The sequence below is a fragment of the Siphateles boraxobius genome, unplaced genomic scaffold (genome assembly GCF_051911475.1).
Source record: "Siphateles boraxobius isolate OS27281-9 unplaced genomic scaffold, OSU_SipBor_1 6, whole genome shotgun sequence".
Classification (NCBI taxonomy): Eukaryota; Metazoa; Chordata; class Actinopteri; order Cypriniformes; family Leuciscidae; genus Siphateles; species Siphateles boraxobius.
Window position 1 is genome coordinate 26203914 of NW_027509186.1, and position 20000 is coordinate 26223913.

The following is a 20000-nucleotide window of genomic DNA, read 5'->3' on the forward strand; positions in this document are numbered from 1 at the left end:
TCCGATGCCAGCCGCCACCACGCGCTTAAAAAAATGAAATAAAAAAATTGTTCACACAGTACCCTGGAGGTCAAGGTCAGGCGGAGAACGGGTTGCTTTGGGCTGACCGGTATCTCTGAAACGGGCGGCTGCGCTGTGGAGACCGACACGTACGGCATGCTACTAGACAGACGGAAAATGAAAATTACACACTCAAAAACAGAATGTACCGAAGCAACACAAGTAAAGGCCATTTTTCCACACCAGTCCACTGTTTAACTGAACTCCCTTGAGCTATCCGAACTCCGAGGCCTAATACTTCACACGCCCTGATCTCTGCAGCTAACCCTGACCCTCTCCAACATACATGTGTATATATTAACTATACTCAATATTCTGATTTATATATTAAATCATACATAAACACATACATGTTTTTGTCTTTTTTGTTTGTTTTTGTCCTCAGAGGACATGCGTTGCCGTCAGGCTGAAGAAGCTGTTGCAAAGAACTCCTCGCTCTTCCGCACGCACAAAGCAGGACAGAGAATCCGAGAAGTGTTACGGAGAAAGGGGCTCTCGTGGTCACAAGAGCTAGAGCGCCAGTACGCGCTCGTCTCTTCTGGAGTCCGAGATGAATGCGAGATGAGTGTGGCCGGGCCGAGACTGGGTGCTCAGAGAAGTTTCGCTATGTTAAGATATGTGCAGTAGAAGGGATGGACACAAACTCCCTCAGGATGTTCTTGGCCATCTCGATATTGTTCTGTGCAATCATAAGGGCTTTTTGGATGTCCTGATGGGAGTAGCCCTGGCTCAAGAGGTGCTCGATCTCACTGCTGATCTGCTGGCTGGGCACTGGACTCGCTCCGGGGGGAACCGGGCTGGGTCTGCGATCCGAGTTGATGCGGCGGGGGAGAGGCTTGGGAGGCCGCTCGGGGGCTTCAGAGGGGTCCATGACTGCCAAAGACAATTCACAACAAACATTGACTCTATATTTACACACTGAAGTCTGAGATAATGGTCACATTGCAGTTGTTGTTCTAAAATAAGCAAACCATGACACTCTCATGGGGCTGAAATCTAAAATAAATATTGGTGTAAAATGGAAATTATACAGTAGTATATTTACTCTGTAAATATATTTAAACTTTACAATATAACACAATAATCCAAAAGATTGGACAGTTGACTGATGACTTTTTTCATGATCTAAAAAACCTTTTCATGCTTAAATGCATGAAGCGGTTTTGTAGACAAAAACAAATTATGCCAACATATAAAAGAAAATGGAAATGGATGAGTTGGATAAAATAAAAATAATATTAGAGGAATATAAATAACTTGAAAATATAAAGACACAAATTAAATAAGTACTACTAAAATAATTAATTGAAGAAAAGAAAAAAAAGGGAACAAAAAGATAACCACTTAGAGATATTTTTTAAACCAAAAACTATTAAAAATTTAGTAACACGCACACAAAAACCCCCCCGAAAATTAAACTAAGATCTAAAATTAAATTAAGATATAAAAATATTATTCAAAACATTAATACGTTCATAATATTATTTAAAATAACACACACACACATACATGTGGTTTATGGGGACTCTCCATGGGTGATTTGGATTTTATACTGTACAAACTGTATATTCTGTCACCTAACCCTAAACCTACCCATCACAGAAAACTTTTGACATTTTTTGAATTTCAAATAAATCATCGTTTAGTATCACTGTTTGTTTTTTAAGCCATTTGGTTCACGAGGACATAGGACGTGTCCTCATAAATCACACACACACACGCAACTTACTAGCGGTTGCACCAAGCTCGCTGTCTATGGAAAGGCGGCTGAAGGCTGAGGATGTGGGGTTAACATCTGAAAGCGTGCGTCGGGCTAGGTTGGCAGGTAGATGGGGTTTGGGGTAGTCATAACTGTTCTCCTCCTCCTCCTCCTCCTCACCACATGCACCAACATGATCCCTCAGGCCATTAGAGCAGGTCAAAGGAGGCAATTCAGAGTAATCTGAACAAGGACAGACACAGTATATCACATGGCAGAATATACTGGCAGACTGTCAGTATGAAGATGAAGATCTGCACAGATCAAGATACCTGAGTCTCTGGCCTGTTGTGGTCCAGAGGTGGTGAGGGCCTGGGCTTGGATATTGTACATGGCTTCATACATCTGTGGGCTTTCTGACTCCAAATCATTGAGCAAACTTCTAGAGTAAACGCTAAGTTTTAGTACACTGACAGAGATTGTAAATGTGCTTGTGAGTCTATTCAGAGTGTCTCTTTTGGTGCTCTGCACCTCCATGGCTGGTGAATGAACTTTACCTGGGACTGAGAGAAAGTGGAGGAGGTGGTCTGGGCACAGCCTCCCCTGCAGCAGAGAGCAGCACTGGTCGAGAAGATGGAGTCATGTACTCCGACTCCTCATCGTTCTCATCGTTCTCCTCCCCTGTCTGCGACTTAACTGCTGGAAGAGGCCTGTCAGCACAGGACGAAGAGTCAACACATACATGTGACTGCTCGCTTTTTCTAACAGGTTTATAGTGCAGACATCCCTACAGCTTTTGACCCATTCAATACAACTATAAAATAATGTTTTTATTGTGATTAAAAAACATTAACAGAATAATACATAGCAATTATACAACAGTAAAATAAAATTGGGCATTTAATGCGAAAATAACAATACCAGCAGCGGTTTATTTTTTATTGAACTAAATTGCACTAAGAGATTGACTTAACTTAATTCGCATTAACCATATTATGATTTCGGTTTTATTTCAATATATTTGATGCAGCCCTAGATTTTATGTTGGGTTTGTGGCACCTACCTGATTGCCAAGGAATAGATGGCATTAGCTGAAGCAGATGGCTTTACTTTCGGGTTGTCGTACTCCGACCCAGAAATGGATGATACAAAACTCTGCACATTGAGCACATAAAGGTTATATATATATAAATAAAAAAATCGGGCTTATGTCATGGTGTAAATATGGGTTGTGTGTCCTCACCAGTTGGTGGTCAAGACTGGGGGGACCATTGTTTCGTGAGCCTTCTGTTCTTGCGTCGAGCGTGGAAGGAAGTTGGAGAGGCAGAGAGTGTCTGTTAGAGAGTTCTCGAGATCCGCGAGACTCTCCGCTTGCTGGTGGCTGTGATGGGGCTTTGGGTACGGGCCGGGAGTTCCAGTCCGGCATGTTGCGGTTAGGAGGGGCAGGAGGCAGTTTGTCGCGAGGAGGTTCTCCGGGTGTACTGGGGAGAGGGCGTCTAGGGAGTCGGTTGTCAGAGCCGGTAGGGTGGGGTCGGTCTGGGGGAGGAGGTGGCGGCAGGTCCCTTAGAGCCGGGGGCAGTGGTAATGGCTTGTCCTTGTGATGGGATGGGGCCTGGATTGTGAATGATTAACTAGATATCAAAGCTGCAATACCACCTGAACATCCGGCAGTGTTCTGCCACTCCTAACTCTAAAAGATCCTTCTGAAGTGTTTTAAAAAAATGCTTAATACACTCCAAAATAAGGTACTGAGGGTAAAAAAACTTGGTGAAACATTCCATGCAGTGCATTTACCTTGGATGTGGCCCCTGGACTAGAGGCCCCAGGAGGGTTGGTGGGTCTGAGAGGAAACAGATCCAGCCGAGGAGGAACTGGGGGAACGACGGCCTGAGGGGCGACTGACAGCGGTGAGGGCGGCCTCTCCACCTGAAACAAGCCAAAGCATTCAACATACATCTATACGGACTACTGATGCTAAATTCTCCAGCCATCATTTAAGAGCAGTTACAGCAATCTGTGGCTGAGGAATAGTGAAGTGTCTGCAGGAAAAGTTATTTGGTTTGGATTTGTGGGAATTCCTATACTAAACTTCAAAATAGGAGCATTAAACACATTCAAATATATATATATATATATTTACTGAAGCAGGTGCAGCTAATTCAGTTCTGTTCACTGAACAACAGGTTAAGGTGTAGAAGGTGACATCTTTTTACAGGTTTAGCATAGCTGAATGGTCCATAATATCATTAAGAGAAAGTTATTCTCACTTTAGAACCAACCAGCTTGCTAATCATGAAAGGAGAATCCTCCAAACGATCATCATCGTCATCGTCGTAGCTGGGCGAAGGGGCTCCCTCGGCTCCAAACATGCCCCTGCAGCCCCCGTAGGAGCCTCCGCTATTGGGGTCCTTGGGATCAAAGGGGTCAACAACGATGGGCTCTGTGCCCTTAATTTCACAGCGACAGAACGGGCAACCCTGTCCTTCTGATTCCTATGAGAGAAAAGAACCGAGAATTAAGAAAACATGAATGTGTCTAAACAGATGGGTGGCTGTAGGGTCTTCAGCTTTACCTGCCAGGCTGTGAGACAGGAAGTGCACATGAGGTGGCCACAGGGCTCGATCTTCACATCCTTGTCATTCTCAGCACAGATCTTACACAGCTGGAAGGTGGAGCCCATCTCACAGTAGAGTTCATATTGCTCCTGTAGGAGATGAATGATGGGTATTATCCAAATTAATCAAGATTCAAGATTTAGGTGGCTGACTGATGGAATGAAAACAAAAACAGACCTGTGTGACTTTGATATGGTCTTGAGGCGAGGGCTCACAAAGCCCTGTGAGGTCTGGGTTCTGAGTGCGGCCATCTGGGAAAAGGTAGCTAAATAGGAATAAACAGTCTGTAAGATCTGAGAGATTAAGTGTAACATTTAAAGCTTCATTACGCATCTAAATGTGTGAATGGATGATCTCAGTGCTGAGTTTTAGACTGAGCCGGTGTTTTGACTTACAATCCTTCCCTAAAGCCATCGATGAGGGCCTGGAAGAGGGGTTTGTTATGAGGAATGGTCTGCAAGATGTTTCCATCAGCTGTGACGTAACCGATAGCCCACTGGCCGAGCCGCGTACAGCTCAGCCTGAAGATATAGCTGTAACCAAGGGTAAAACGTAACCGTTTTAACAGAAACTTACGACATGAGTTAAAAGAAACAGGACAGTGCATTAGTGTTGGTCATATGATTGCTTTTCTTTGCAACGAGAGTGCTTGTGACATCATGGTACTTTTACAATACATCTATTGATGGGAGGTACCACGCTGTCCTTCGGTCCACTGAGAGGGGGGATTCAAGCGACTAACGGTGGATGCAACTCCTGTCACTGTTTGTGTAAGAGTTACAGATAATGCTGTTGTGACACTACCGACGCCACGAGCACGTTTGAATGAAAAACACTTAATGGCTGGAGCCCAAAAATGGATAGTTCACCCAAAATGTTTTATTCTGCCATCATTCCCATCTTGTTGTTCCAAACCCATGATTTCCAATACTAGGAATTTGTGCTCTGCATTTCACCCATCCAAGTGCACACACACGCCGTGAACACACCGGAGAGTTGTGAGTAATGAGATTGGAAGAGAGCTCTGTTCATTCAGGCCACAACTGCACCCATTTGACTTGATTAATAAAAAATATATTTTAAATATATATGTTTTGCCATGTGATACTGCTGATGTTAACACTGTGGGGAAATATATATAAAAAATAAGAAGTTAAAATAAAATAATAACAAAGATAAAGCAATGTAAAAAAAAGGATAAGAAAATAATCATCTTTTTGTGTAGTTTTGAAGAAAAAGGTAATACTGGTTTGGAATGACAGGAATCATTATCTAAATGACTAGAAAGATTTTTTGTGTGTGTGTGAACTACCCCTTTAACAGTGACGTGTGCATGGAAGAGGGGTGCGGACGGTGTGTGCATTACCTGCCAGGCTTGTGGATGAATTTTTGCAGACGAGCTTTAACTTCATCATAGGTAAGAAAGGCCATGTACCCTGGATGAGTCACTGCCAGGCTGTTCCAGTTTCTTAACAGTGACGACCATGGCTACATTACAAAAAAAAAAAAAGAGAGAAGATACAGTTAGTTTTTTTTTCTTGACACTTTTAGTTTTTTTTTCACACTGTGAATTTAATGGCATGTAAATAACGGACAGCATATATACGCTTATATTTTTTATACTTCTTAAAGTCTAGTCTTTTTTGAGATGACCTCTAATATCCATTTAAAGGATGACCAGAGTCATAGAGAGATAGAGCATTTTGGGGATGGTGTAGTGAGTCACTATGTATGCCACTGACACCAGAAAACTAAATTGACTAAGATCGCTGTATATAAACATCACTTAATGTCAGTCACTTTAGATGCCGATGTGAAGTCACATTTCACAACTGAGATAAAAATGTGCAGTGACACATACTGACAAATTTAAAACGCACATCAGTCTTCCTTCCTTTGCGTAAGTTCATCCAAAACCACAGGACTGTTGCAAATTACAATCAGTCACAGTTTATCAATAGAGACGAATGGTCTACATATATTCCATCAAGAGAGCAGGTGATAATATTTTAGTTCAGTGAGACAGTATTTTAAATATTTTAAAGGAACTTCATTCGTGTTCATGGCAACAAAACTGGTACTTCCTCTGACTGACAAACCCTTCTGAGAATACAGACAAGGTCCTTTTTTTTTTTAAATTGAGTGCGCTGAAACCGATCGACAGCTTGCCCACGGCTTACGCATGCAAATTTCTCTGTCTAAAGATATCAGAGCAAAAACTCACTTTCCGATCTATAAAAATGGGACCCGTGTTCATTTTCTCTTTGAAAGTAATTTTATGAGCTTTGAAAGTATTTTTCAGAGCTCCAACTGAAAGTTTGGGACACAGACGGACTGTCGTCTACATTTGAAGTGTGTGATGCAGTATGCATTCTGTCGACGGATACCCCACTTTGGTTTCGGTTGAGCTGCAGGGCTAGTCAAGCCACTTTATTTTTACTGATTGTTTGGAATAAAACTATCTACAAATATCATAATGACTACGATGGATTTAAAATATGCTGTAAATATGTTGAATTCAATGACTTAAGCTAAAACTGAACAGTAAGACTAAAAGACCATGATCCACCATGTTATGTAGTGGCTTATGTCTCATCACGGTTTCTGTGGAAAAGTGGTCTCAGACACCTCAGAGCGACTGCATTCACACATTTTCAAAATACCTTATGCATCACCTGAAACACCCCCAGACACTTACATTAAGTAGTTGCAGAGCAAATATGGGTCAACCAATCCACATAGTTACTAATCCACTAATTATGTGGACAACTTTCCGCTTCTCAGATTACATATTATCATTATTAAAGATCTTCAGTATTTACTACCATAACCTGAGATGCCTAATCATGCTTGTGTACGCTGAGCAAACACCAAACAAAACCGGTTTTCATTCTGAGGTATCTGTCCACTCAGGCCCTGTTTACACCTGGTATTAAGATGGGTTTTGGTCGATCGGATCACAAGTAGAAAAGGTTAGACGCATACCCGTTTACATCTGGTGTTTCAAAACGTCTCTTTTGTCCACTTACAACCAATTCTGTCCTGATTTCTTTGAGGGGAGGGTCTATGGGCCAGTAAATGTAAGGTTTTTCTTTCAATCTAATGGACAAATTAAGCTTGCACAATTTACGTATGAACGTGCCCGGAGACGAAGGAAAAACATACGGAGAGCATCAGCTTTCGTTTCTGCTCTGACAGATGCTAATTAATTATGTAATTAAGCAAATGCTTGGTACGTTTTTCGTCTTCAAAACAAACTTGGGTCTTCATTTACACTGCGAAAGCAATCCAGTCGAATGAGTTTTCAACTACCTCTGAAAGTAGTCGAAACAGGAACTCAGAGCCAAAAGGCTGTTGAACTGAAGGAATAAAAAAGCCTGTGACTGGCTGTCCAGCAGGGTGGGTTCATTCAGATGCTGATGAGAAGCGCGACCTTGCAACGTGGAGCTTCGTCAAAGAGCTTTGAGGGCTCTCTGTAAACAGCCAGTCTATTTCTGGCTTATGGGCTGGTTGCATGAAGCAGAGGTACGATGCAGCACAAGCGCTGTACGCTGCAACTGAAACGGGCACAGGACCAGCCATGCCACAGCCGGTTTAAACTCTCTAACAGACCAAAATACCGACTTGAATTATGATGTGCTGTCAATGTTAGCTCGGTTATTGAATGTTTCAAAAAGGCCATATCTGATTATGGCTGCATCAGCCATAAAAATGATCTTGACCCCCCCTTTTCCTCAAATTAGCTCTGAAGTGAAGTAAGGGAGGGTAATTAAAGGATAGATGTGATTATTGCCTGTTGAAGAGAGAGAGGATGAGAAAGCCCTGAACCGCTGTGATGTCTGTGCTGGAGCACTCTGAATAATGAGCTCATTACACAGACAGCACTGTGCTGCCAAGCAGCCGTCAGATGAAGCATTCAACAGCTGCTATATTATAGATTCCTATTATAAATCATAATAGTCCACGGTTCCATGGAAAAATCAACATGACTAGATTTTTACATTTTCTGAAGACAAAGGCAAAATTTGTCATCAGGATGTTGCGGATGGTGGCAGGGCATTGCAATGCATTTGTTTCGGGACACTAACATTCAAAGTTTGGGGTCAGTAAGATTTTTTTTTAAAGAAATTAAATCTTTTTATTTAGCAAGGCTGCATAAAATTGATCAAAAGTGAAATTTGTAAATTAATGTTATATAAGATTTCAAATAAAGGATTTTCTGAGAATGCTGAAAAACCCTGTTTTTAACATTGATAATAATAAGACTTTTTTTTTCAAATCAGCATATTAGAATGATTTCTGAAGGATCATGTAACACTGAAGACTAATGGCTGCTGAAAATTCAGTTTCTCCATCGCAGGAATAGATTACATTTTAAATACATATTTAAATAGAAAACAACAATATTGCTGTTTTTACTGTATTTCACTCAAACAAATGCGATGCAAATTTTAAAATAGAAAAATGTTAAAAATCTTACAGACCCCGGACTTTTGAATGGTAGTTCATACATAGATGTCAATCTAGCGTATCATCTATCAATCCATTTATTTAAACATTTGAACAAACCCCAACCCAAAGTATGAGAAATAGTAATCGCGATTTTGTCCAAGCAAGCACCACTAATTATGTGGTGCCAGTATAAAAAGTATTAAATCAAGTAAAAAAACAGAAAAACCTCAAACATCTCTGTTCTGCATTGTTGCTCTCATTGGGTATATAATTAGAGCAAAAAACCCCAGAGGTTAGCAGAAGTTGTCATTAAAATAGGTCAAACAGATCTCTCTTCTAAAGATGAGGCACTTTCAAATTGTCTTTCGCCCCTACTCTCAGGAAATTGTGTGCTCGGATGAGTGCAGACAAGCCTGTTTGAGCTACAAAAGGCGATAAGAGGCCTCCATTCAGGCTGGCTTTCAGCCATGAGAACTGAAGCTTCAGCACTGACACGCACACTCAAACAGCGCCTCCACACCCACAGCACATGGCCACAACAATAGTCATTGTCAGACCTTCCTCTACATAGAGCTCAGGGACAATGGAGCAAGTTTGTGCTTGGAGGAAGTGATGAAGTGATTGAACGGCGCACCTGGAAAAGCCTGGTGAAGATGTCAAACTCAAAGACGGAGATGTAATCGTTGCAGGTGAGGTCAATGGTAGATTTAAGCGCCATGGCCTCCAGTCCCGAGCTGATGGGGTGAAACTCATGCAGGGCCTGCCGGAACACTTTCCAAGGCACGATGGTCCTGAAATTCAAAGAAATGTAGGTTATGTTACCAGAATCAGACTTTTTTGCTTTCCTAAAGACTGTCAAAGTCCATATTCCTTTGTGTTTTCATGGAACATGGCGTGTTAATATTTTACGAGAACAAAGAGCACATTAAGCTTCTCACTTGTCCCCGAAGGATCTTCTCCAGAACTCTGCAGCGTCCGCTTTGGTGATTCTGAAGTTATCCCCTTGAAACAGGCCGTTGGGAAAGATGGCTTTGAGCTCCGCGAGCATGTGACTGAATATCAGCGACAATTTCGTCAGGTTCCGTCTGAAAAAGAGGAAAGAGAACAGTTAATTTCATTGAGAGGTTTAATAATTGATCATCTAAAAAAAAAAATAATAATAAAACTAAAATAAAAAACAGCCTTAGTAATTCAATAATGATTAAGGGGTCACGATATTTGATCAACCGTGGCAAATCTTAACAGGAAATATCTGGATCTTATCAAAAGCAATAATAGAGGTCATTTTCCCCAAATCAGCACAGAAACATGTAAACATCAGCAGATTCTGGAGTCTGGCATTTCTGTGGCCAGCAGGCATAGTGAGGGAGTATCAGGGACTGAGGTGGACGCTCTGAATGCCTGCTGCATTTTTCTGATTCCACCGACTCTGGGCACATAAGCCCAAGGCAGGCAGGCGAGAGCATGGAGGGTCGCGCTACACGGCAGGGGGAGGAAGTGGAAAGAAAGCCATGATTTACAGGGCAGCACAGTGGGGGATTGTACAAGCTCTCCAGCCTAGGGAATTGACATGCACAAGAGAGAGTCTGAGTGTGGCAGTGCCACAGCTGCCTCCAAAAACTCAATCTTTACTTGGACTATGAGAAAAAAGAGAGTGAGACCGAGTGAGAAAAAAGGGGTGTTACAAAACTGCAAAAATGGAGTGTAAACTACAAGAAATGACTGTAAGCAAAAGAGAAAAATAGGTGTGTGCAAGATAACCATTATTATTAATAAAAATAAAACAAATAAATCAATTATGCATTAAAATGCATACATTTTTGCTACACGTTAAACTAAAAGAAGTGGTTACACTTTATTTTAAGGTGACATACATTCACTTACTACTGAAAAGGGTTGCACGGTATACCGCTGCTACGGTAGTATCGCGATACTAAAACTTCAAAATACTGGTGATGCCATTGTATTTTTTTTAAACGGTAGTATCATCAATACAGTAGTACCTTAAGGAATGTTGTAGGTGGAGCAGGTACTACCGGTAGTAACGTTTCTATTTAAAACGTTAATTTGAACACGCATGCCTGCAAAAACATTACAAAAGAGGTTTATTTGAGTGCCGTTGCCTTGCTGCTGTGCCCTGGGTAGTAAATGCTGTGTATAATTAGTGCCTTATTGAGTGTTACCCGATGCTAGAATGAGATAAGTTGCAATTGCACGTCGTTGTTCACAAAGCAGTTTATTGGGAGAAAGGGTCTGAAATTATGATACATAATTAAAAATAGCAGTTCAGGCGTTACTTAATCGACATCATAATAGTTACATAAGAATGTATTCTCACATTTTTTCTGTTGCTCATTTGAGCACTTCTGGAACATTTATAATAGTTTGTATCTAGAAAAATCTTTGCGAAGACGATTTAGAAGAATGTAATTCCATTCATCAACATTCGGTTCTTATTAATCATATTGTGATGAATTTTGTTTACACTGATTTAATTTGATTGGTAACAATAGCCAGTTGTTCATTCTAATTAGTGAAGTATTCTGAGGAAAATCTGGTCCCTTTTCATTTACATCCATGTATTCATGAAAGTTAATTTTGTTCAAGTTCATTTTTCATGTTTGGTTCATTTTGTAGATTTCAATCATAGATTAACACAATACTGCATGGTATCATGATATTTCAGCTGGTATAGTATCACAAGACATTTTTATGGTATGGTGACAACCCTAAAACTGAGTATTATTAATTAACTACATGTACTTATTATAGAGTCACGGTTAGGTTTATGGTTATTTACTTGTATTATACATAGTATAATACATGTCATCTTAAAATAAAGTGTTACCAAAGAAGTACATGCCATCCAACATTTTGAAATCCCACTGTCCTCACAGCCTGGGCTTACATACTCCTTTATCTATGGCTCTGGGAACAGTTGTTGTTTGTGGCAAAAGGGTGCCAATGTTCCTTCTGGTTAAGCCAGCTGTGCCATGCTTACTCACTCCACGAGGACATATACAGTAAGAGAAGTTTAGCAATGGTATTTGTGCTGTAAAGCTGCAGGCCTTTGGTGTTATAAAGACCGGCACTTTAAAGTGTTTGCGAATGTGCATCTTTGAAACCATGAGGGAGAGGAGAGGCTTTCGTTAGGAGATTCAAACTAACTAGGGCACAGAAAGACAAAGCTCATGCAGCAGGACCCACTCAATCACTCACTGAAGCTGTCGTGCTGAGGAGCACTGTGTTTGTTAGCAGCACTCAGTCAGAGGCGTCATTCTTCAGAACAATAAATAAAATGCTCCCAAACAATCACAATGAATGAAATTTCTAATGATTAATTGTTAAAAGATAGCAATCTCGATTCAAACACCCACACGATCTCGGCGATGTCTAGTAAACCTTTGACAAATACGATCACAGCGAGCATTCAGATCTGTGTTCATGCTGCCGCTGAGCCAGAGAGAGCGGTTGACATGTTTAGGTATGAATCAGCTTCACAAAAAGGCTTTCAACCATGCAGTATGATTTTTGTTACAATAATTCAAATTAATAAAAGTTTACATTTCGGATATAAACAATGATGCCTACGGTAGCGATCTTTTGCACGCAACTTGACGCTTCGATTAACGACTATCAATTACATCATTACACCAGCAGGTGGCGACAACAGTGACTTAAATGTACGCATCATTAAATCATTCATTCGAGATTCGTTCAAAAACGCTGATTCATCCAGTAATGGAACGAGTGAAGTCTTTATGAGCGAGTCATCGAATCATTCATTCAAATAGATTAAAACGTTTTGTTTTAATTCATTAAATGTTTAAATAGACTGGAACTAGGGCTGCAACTAACGATTATTTTGATAATCGATTAATCGGATGATTATTTTTTCGATTAATCGGATAGAAATTAAATAAATTTTTTTTTTAATATAACTAAATAAAACCGTAAATCAGGGTATTTATGTGTAAAAGTGTACTTTAAAAAGTGCAAAAGCCACACATTGAGTTTTACTAATATCAATATTTGCATTGTTTTTAATGATAATTGCTGATGGCAAGTTGACAAACATGATTATTGTTAAAAAAATGATATCCAACATATTATGTTTTAACACAATTTTTGTTAAAACAAATTTACACAGACATGTTGTTCAGATGTGAATATCTGAACTAAAAACAAACTAAAAACATCTAAAATATATAATTCATTTAATTATTATTTAAAATTAATTATATATAAGGAATATAAGGATAAAGAATATAATATATATTATATATAATATATAAAAGAATAATATAAGGATAAATTGATTAAATAAATATAGAAAGACTGAAAACAATTGTGTGAACGTAGAGCCGCAGTAGATCGCGTTTGAAAAACAATTAAAACTTAGTAGACAAATGCTATAAAAAGAGAACGGAATGGAGGTAACGTTACCCAGCAAGCTAACAGGCTTGAGTAAAGGACAGGAGAAATTATGCATTAGTGCACAAGCATTCGCTGAAAACCGCTGAGTACAGTGACTAAAAAACAATATTTTACTGCTGCTGTTATTAACTGCCTTTATATTTAGTGCTTCGCTTTGTAAAGACCGTTTTAATTTAACCTATTTCTGCGGTAGCGCTATTTTAATCCATCACTTACGTTGCGAGCGAACTGATTGCGCAACCTGATGCTCGAGACAAAATACAGACATCCCAAGATCCCGGAAGTCCCGGGAGTCTCCCGCATATTGATTGCGGCTCCCTGATGCCCGCGAATTAGTTCAAACTCCCGAAATCTAGAGCGCGCAAGCAAGAGCGCGCATGCGAGACATAAGAGACTGTTCCAAACCGTGTAGCGCGCGCTCGGCAGAGCGCCTGAGGGAGAGAGACCTTGCGTGTGTGTGCGTACCAGTAAACGCTCCCCGTGACGTAAGCAGACCAACTAATCGATAATGACATTCGTTGACAACGATTTTCATAATCGATTATAATCGATTTTATCGATTAGTTGTTGCCGCCCTAACTGGAACAATTAACATTTTGTCAGAATCTGCAGTTAAATTACATGTTATTTTGCTTAGCCGTCTGTTCAGAATCGTGGGAGAATCGTGATCTCTCTCTCAAAAAAAAAAAAAAACGTAATTCTCAATTTAGGCACAGGCATAGTGCTTCATTATTGCCGTTTATTGACTGCCTGCTCCTCCCCCCAATCTCTCGGTTGGCCGGCCTCTCCTTGCTGTTGCTGTAGGCCAAGCCCTGCCTAGATACTATGCTTTTGTCAGCTTTCCTCCTCTTTTGGCCTGACCTTTGACCTGCAGCTGGCTGCTCCCTTCCTGTTTCCTGTTTTCCATGATAAAACAGCCAAGCCAACTGGAGAAAGTGAGAGCGGTCCGCTCATGCCCACGACTGATTATCAAAGAGTCTACAGTTCAGAGGAGTCACACCTACAGTCTCTCTTTAGCGCCTGCCTTCATTTGTCCACACACACAAAAACACCAGAGCTAGTTTGCACGAAATGACACGATTTCAATTGCTCAACTAATGCACATTTCAACAGCCAACTTCCCTAAAACATTTAAGATTTCCTCAAATATCAGACTTGAGGGTGTCTAAAGAAGAGACGTTCTCTGCAACTGGACACTATTTAGGTCTAAACACCGTGTTTATGAGAATACTCGAACAGATCATGGATTCTGTGTTTTCTTGTCAACGCAACCACCCCTAGACAAATTTAACTGTCCAGAACTGGCTTCACACCGGATCTCTGTCAGGAAGTGGTGGTGACAGCAGTCATACACGCAAGCACACACCCACCCACACACACGGTGCCCTGAGATTCAACACCCTCGCACAAAAAATTTTGTTTAATGATCTGACAACATCTATTCTTATCCAGTGTGTCAGGTGAGGTCTGTTCTGAAAAGGCAAATAAACTAACTAACCAGTAACCATATAATCATGCATAGCTGTGATAGCAAAATAAATGGGCTTAAAAAGGCCTCATCTGTCACTTGGTAGAAGCTAGTCAAATGAAGCAGAAGCCAACACGGACAGGTTGTGTGACATGTCATCTTCCCCAAAAATCAAAACCAGAGTAAATATGTAAAGTTTGGGATCTGTAAACAGTAATTTTGTGAAATATTATTATAATTTAAAGCTGTAGTCCGTAACTTTTGTTGCTCTAGCAGTTGATAAACAGAACTGCATGTGTCTTGCGGAAGAACATTGTGGCCAGAGATTCTTCTCTGTTTATGTCTATGCCGAGTCACGCAGGTACCAGGCTATCCACAGCGGTGCTGACCCGAACCAGTCTGAAATAGTCAGAATATAAACACTTATAATACTGTAGGTGTACCGTAGTGATTGAAGATAAGACAAAAACACAGTTTGGTAAATGGAAGTACTCGCTCATTATATAAATTTTGTACATTTTGAACATACAAAAAGTTACGGACTGCTGCTTTAAAATTACTTTTCTACTTGAATATATTTTAAAAGTTAATTTATTCCTGTCACAGCAAAGCAGAATTTTCAGCAACATTACTCCATTACATTACTCAGAAATCATTCTAATATGCTGATTTGATGCTCAAGAATCATTTCATATTAAAGGGGGGGGTGAAATGCTATTTCATGCATAGTGAGTTTTTTACACTGTTAAAGAGTTGGATTCCCATGCTAAACATGGACAAAGTTTCAAAAATTAAGTTGTACGTTTGGAGTATTTCTGTGCCACAAATACTCATTCCGGTTTGTCACAAGTTTCGGTACGTTTTTTTTCGAGTATGGGCGTGTGTGACGTCAGATGCGCCGGAATTTCCTTATACGGGTCCTAAGGGCACTTCTCCCGGAAGGGCATGCGCACACCTGTAGCCTAGAGCGAGAGCAGTATGCCCATCAAAGCTCTGTGCTCGGCTTTTGCAGATCGTCTAATGCTTAAGGATGGAGCATTCCCAACGATAAAGGTTCACGGTCGTGCGTTGGAACCGCAGGCGGTAAAACTGCTTCAAATGTCTGTGTGTTGTTAACTATCGGCGTGTAAGCACAGCAAGTAAACAACATGATCACGTATAGTTAATGTATCTATGGAGCATGCGATGTATTGTGTGTGTGTTTAAATACATTTGTTTAGCTGGCCACTGTAGGTGTCTGTTTGTTTATTGTAAAACCAAATCATGTCCTCATAAACCACAAGTAAACACACACAAATGTTGTAAACTCGCGCATGACATGGTGTTATTAAAACACTGCGCTCAAGTTCAAATCATTTCTACTTTAAAAAAACTCTCGAGACCATGTGTTTTCCCCCCATTTCACTGCCCATCTCATGGGATCTGATTCGGATCAAAAATGTATAGCTGAATCTGATTGTTAGCCATGGTTTGTTTTGGGATGTCACAGCTTCCAGACGCTCTCAACGCAAAAGCTTCGCGCACTCGTGATTTAGCTCCGCCCACACCTGCTTGTTTTTTTCCGGAAAGACTCCGTACAGCCTATCTTTCTTTTATAAATATAATAAAACTAAAGACTTTTTGGAGATATAAAGGATGCAATACTACTCTATAGGTACAAGATTAACATGAGATTGACTGAAACTGAGTGTTTCACCCCCCCTTTAATAGTTGTGCTGCTTAATACTTTTGTAAAAACGTGCGATACATATTTTCATGATATATTTTGAAGAATGTCTCTGTTGGGGGTCAAACAGGTTTGGAATGATATGAAGGTGAGAAATAATAGAAGAACTGTCATTTTCAGCTGATCTATCACTTTAAAGAGCAGTGATTCAGAGGAAGACCTAAAGAACAGCCTGAATGCCAGCTCAACATAAACCCTTGACTATGAAACAGGAGAACTGTGACTTTGAAAGCGAAAGAGATGAGAAAGCATGTCTGTTGTGTGCTACGTCTGGAGTGTATAATGTAAGTGGAGAGTAATATAGCAAGAGTGTGAGAGCTGTATTATCCGTCAGTGTTCAGTAGGCCATAAATAAATACAACGTCCCACTGCTTGAGTGCGTCTCTCGACCGCGTCTCTCGACCGTGCTTGGCTCTGTGTGGAGCGAGATGCAGGACGTAGTAACTCGAGCTGCAATACAATCCTCGGACGTGTTAACAGTGTTTCCATCCGAAGTGCTCCCTGTGTGAACAAAGTCATGAAAAACTGACAAAACAATATTTTTTACGGAAGTTCAAACGCGTTTACCGATTTATAAACAAAACCTAATCATTGGCTGCTCAGTGCTCAGCTCCATTAATTTCAGGGTTACTTGGTCCCTGCAATCTCTTGAGAATAATGAAACTCGCCACACAATGAACGATAACAGTTTTTATTGATTGCCAACACACTGCAACAGATTTATTTGGCCCAATTTCCCAAACCATTCATTCAGATCTCAATACTATAACACACTTCTTAAAACTATTTAATTCGTTTTTACGCACATTCCAATTTTCTCTGTGTCCTCTGAAAAACTTTACACAAAAATACTAATTTTTGTACCCAAAGTTTAACCATGTTCTCATTCATAGACACAAGTGTAGAATTTAATTAACTCAAACCACCATAATGTGAGCTCTTTTTTAAAATGTTGTTTACATTTAGACATGTATGGCACACAGAAAAAAACAAAACACATACTGGAGGTGCAGGGTTTCCCTCTTAAGAAAAGAATGAACCATTTTTTATATTTTGCTCTAAGTAATAAACTACTAAAAACAAACAAAGTACATAATCTATAATCAAATCTCTCATTATGGGCTAACTAGTAATTTCAAAAATGTTTTGTCTTCTTTCGCCATCTCTAAATAATTTTCCAAATTATAACATTGTTTATTATGAAATGCCTTATAATATGGCTAATAATAATGCTAAAGGCACCAAGGGTTAACTTGCCACAAACCTGGTTTAGTTAAAAGTCAGATCAAAATAATTGTATTTGCTGTTTTCTCGTTTTCTGCAGTGTTTCAGAAAAAAAAAATTTTTTTTCCATCACACAGTGTTTCTGCAATGTTGTTAAAACAACCGCATCATCTGCAGCCTCAATGTTGCGCTTTACGTCTTGAGAGAGAGAAGCAACGAGCACGAAGCAGAAAGAGCTTGAATGAAGCGCATTTAGCTCCAGATAAAAATAGAGGATGTAGCACCATAAGATCGTTACCATAAATGACCCTGAGCACTTGTGGTGTGAACCGTTCTGTTGTTTTGACGAGCTGCTCACTTTAAACTGTAGAAACAGCCAAATGGCACAATTGTGTCCAGTGGTCCAGATAAAACCAAGCTGGGGTCCAGAACTAGATTGCGGTCCATGAATGCCACTGATCTAAATTATTTTATTTTCCACCGTGCACAGAGTATAATTACAGTACATAGTACACTACTTAAGATAAGATAACTTTCACTGTAGCACATGTTCTTCTCAAACACATAACTGTCAAACTTAGGGCTGGGCGATATGGCCTAAAAAAAAAATCCCCGATTTTTTCACAAAGAATCCGATTTACGATTTAAATCGATTTTTTTTCTCTCCCTACTTAAAATCAATCTGCAGATGACAAAGAAATTGTTCAAAACAAGTTTTAACTTTATTTTGTTTTAATATTCCCTTATGGGATTTGATCTGGATTTAATTACAATCAGAAACAACAAGCCAAAAAGACAAGAGGACAGGCCCTGTCTTTGAAAACATTGAAAATGTAACAAAATAAAATGGGTGGATTGGAATTGGGGATGTGTAAAAAAAAAAAAACTTGCATCACAATAAGTGTGTTGTGATTGTCAAATTATTTGGTAACTAAACAATTTTATTAAGTTAATTGGCACAATGACTGGTATGCTAGTGTTTTTATTATTGCTTAACACAAATTTCACAATTTAAATTCAATTCTTGTGAATTGATTCTGATCTTGATTCAATATAAATTCGTTTGGATAAATATTAGGTATGGTAGATACGTTAATGTGTTGTTAATTGTTCTCAAAAAAAAATTCACCTAATGCTGTAAACAGAGAGCCCTGTCAGCTGGTATTATTAAAGGTTAAAACTAACTCAAATTAAATATAATGCGTTTTTTATAATAACAACGTTATACTATTTTAATGATATAGGTAAAAATACAATGAATGTGTAATATAGTTATCATATTTAGCAAAATACTCCTCTCTATAGCAATTATTTTAAGTCCACATGCGTGCTATGGGTCATTAAAAGGGATTCCTGAGGTAAATGTAACGTTACGTGACATATGTTGTTCTCCAGCTGTTTTATGGACATCTTTCCGCGGTTGAAAAACACTGATCGATCGATTTTATTACATCTCGGTAAGTTGGCAGTAAAGATTAACAGATGTTCGGTTCACGTGCCGCTTGAACTGAGATCTGCCAGCGTTCTCTCACGTCACATTTACAAGCGCCAAAACGGTGTTTATTGTTTGAATTTCGTAATAAAATTGACAGAATCTGAGAGCTGAGAATCTGTTTCATATCGATAGTAACCTGCTCTGTCTTGTCTGTCGGTGTCAGTGTCCTCTTGGCTTCGCGATTTTTCTCTGCGCGAGAAAATTGATGTGTGGCGTGCGAGCGTGTAAAAAATGACAAAATTGCGTCTCACAGTGAACTCGTGAGAGTTGGCGGCCCTGCAGATTCAGCTTGTAAATGTTTTCGGCGGGTGTGCCTCTGCGGGTGTGCCTCTTGCCATGTTGTTTGTGTATCTCTATCATGGCAAGCGCTGAGCCCGGTCAGAACTACGGGAACCCAGAGGGGAGCGTCGGCGGTTGTTAAAGAGAAAACCGATTTTCATTCAAAAAAATCGGCGTAAACTACACATTCGAGTTAATCGATAAAATCGATTTATCGCCCAGCCCTAGTCAAACTGATTTGTAGCCAAGTACTACTTACATGTAACCATGTTTTTGCAGAACCGTGAGGGAACCTAAGGGGATTGCCTAAGGGGGTTGTCTTTTGTCAGGTAACCAAGGAACCGTTATAGTACTGTAAATATAGTCAGTCAATAATGCAATGCATTTCGGCTAAGGGTACCAAGGATTTATTTATTACTGTTGTAACTGACAGTATATTGTATTGCCTACCTAGTTCATAATCACTTCTTTGGAATTTGAACTTTCTACTGTAAGATCACTTTACAGTATCTGTGTATCAGTCTCAGTGTCTGTATGTTGTTAGT

The 20000-nt window shown here is 39.8% G+C and overlaps 1 protein-coding gene across 1 annotated transcript in view; it reads right to left on the bottom strand.

Annotated features, from left to right (window-relative positions):
* Positions 1 to 413: 413 nt before the first annotated feature.
* cbl (Cbl proto-oncogene, E3 ubiquitin protein ligase) overlaps positions 414 to 20000 on the bottom strand; it is a 32795-nt gene continuing 13208 nt past the window's right edge. Inside the window, exons 3-16 of the mRNA XM_077208506.1 lie at positions 9765 to 9911; positions 9461 to 9617; positions 5741 to 5862; positions 4770 to 4907; positions 4552 to 4639; positions 4332 to 4463; positions 4027 to 4251; positions 3554 to 3685; positions 3003 to 3371; positions 2823 to 2914; positions 2317 to 2469; positions 2092 to 2201; positions 1790 to 2002; positions 414 to 933 (exon numbers count right to left, since the gene is read on the bottom strand). Of these exons, the coding sequence (XP_077064621.1) occupies positions 665 to 933; positions 1790 to 2002; positions 2092 to 2201; positions 2317 to 2469; positions 2823 to 2914; positions 3003 to 3371; positions 3554 to 3685; positions 4027 to 4251; positions 4332 to 4463; positions 4552 to 4639; positions 4770 to 4907; positions 5741 to 5862; positions 9461 to 9617; positions 9765 to 9911 (2347 nt within the window). The 3' untranslated portion in view covers positions 414 to 664. The remainder of the gene's footprint in view (positions 934 to 1789; positions 2003 to 2091; positions 2202 to 2316; positions 2470 to 2822; positions 2915 to 3002; positions 3372 to 3553; positions 3686 to 4026; positions 4252 to 4331; positions 4464 to 4551; positions 4640 to 4769; positions 4908 to 5740; positions 5863 to 9460; positions 9618 to 9764; positions 9912 to 20000) is intronic.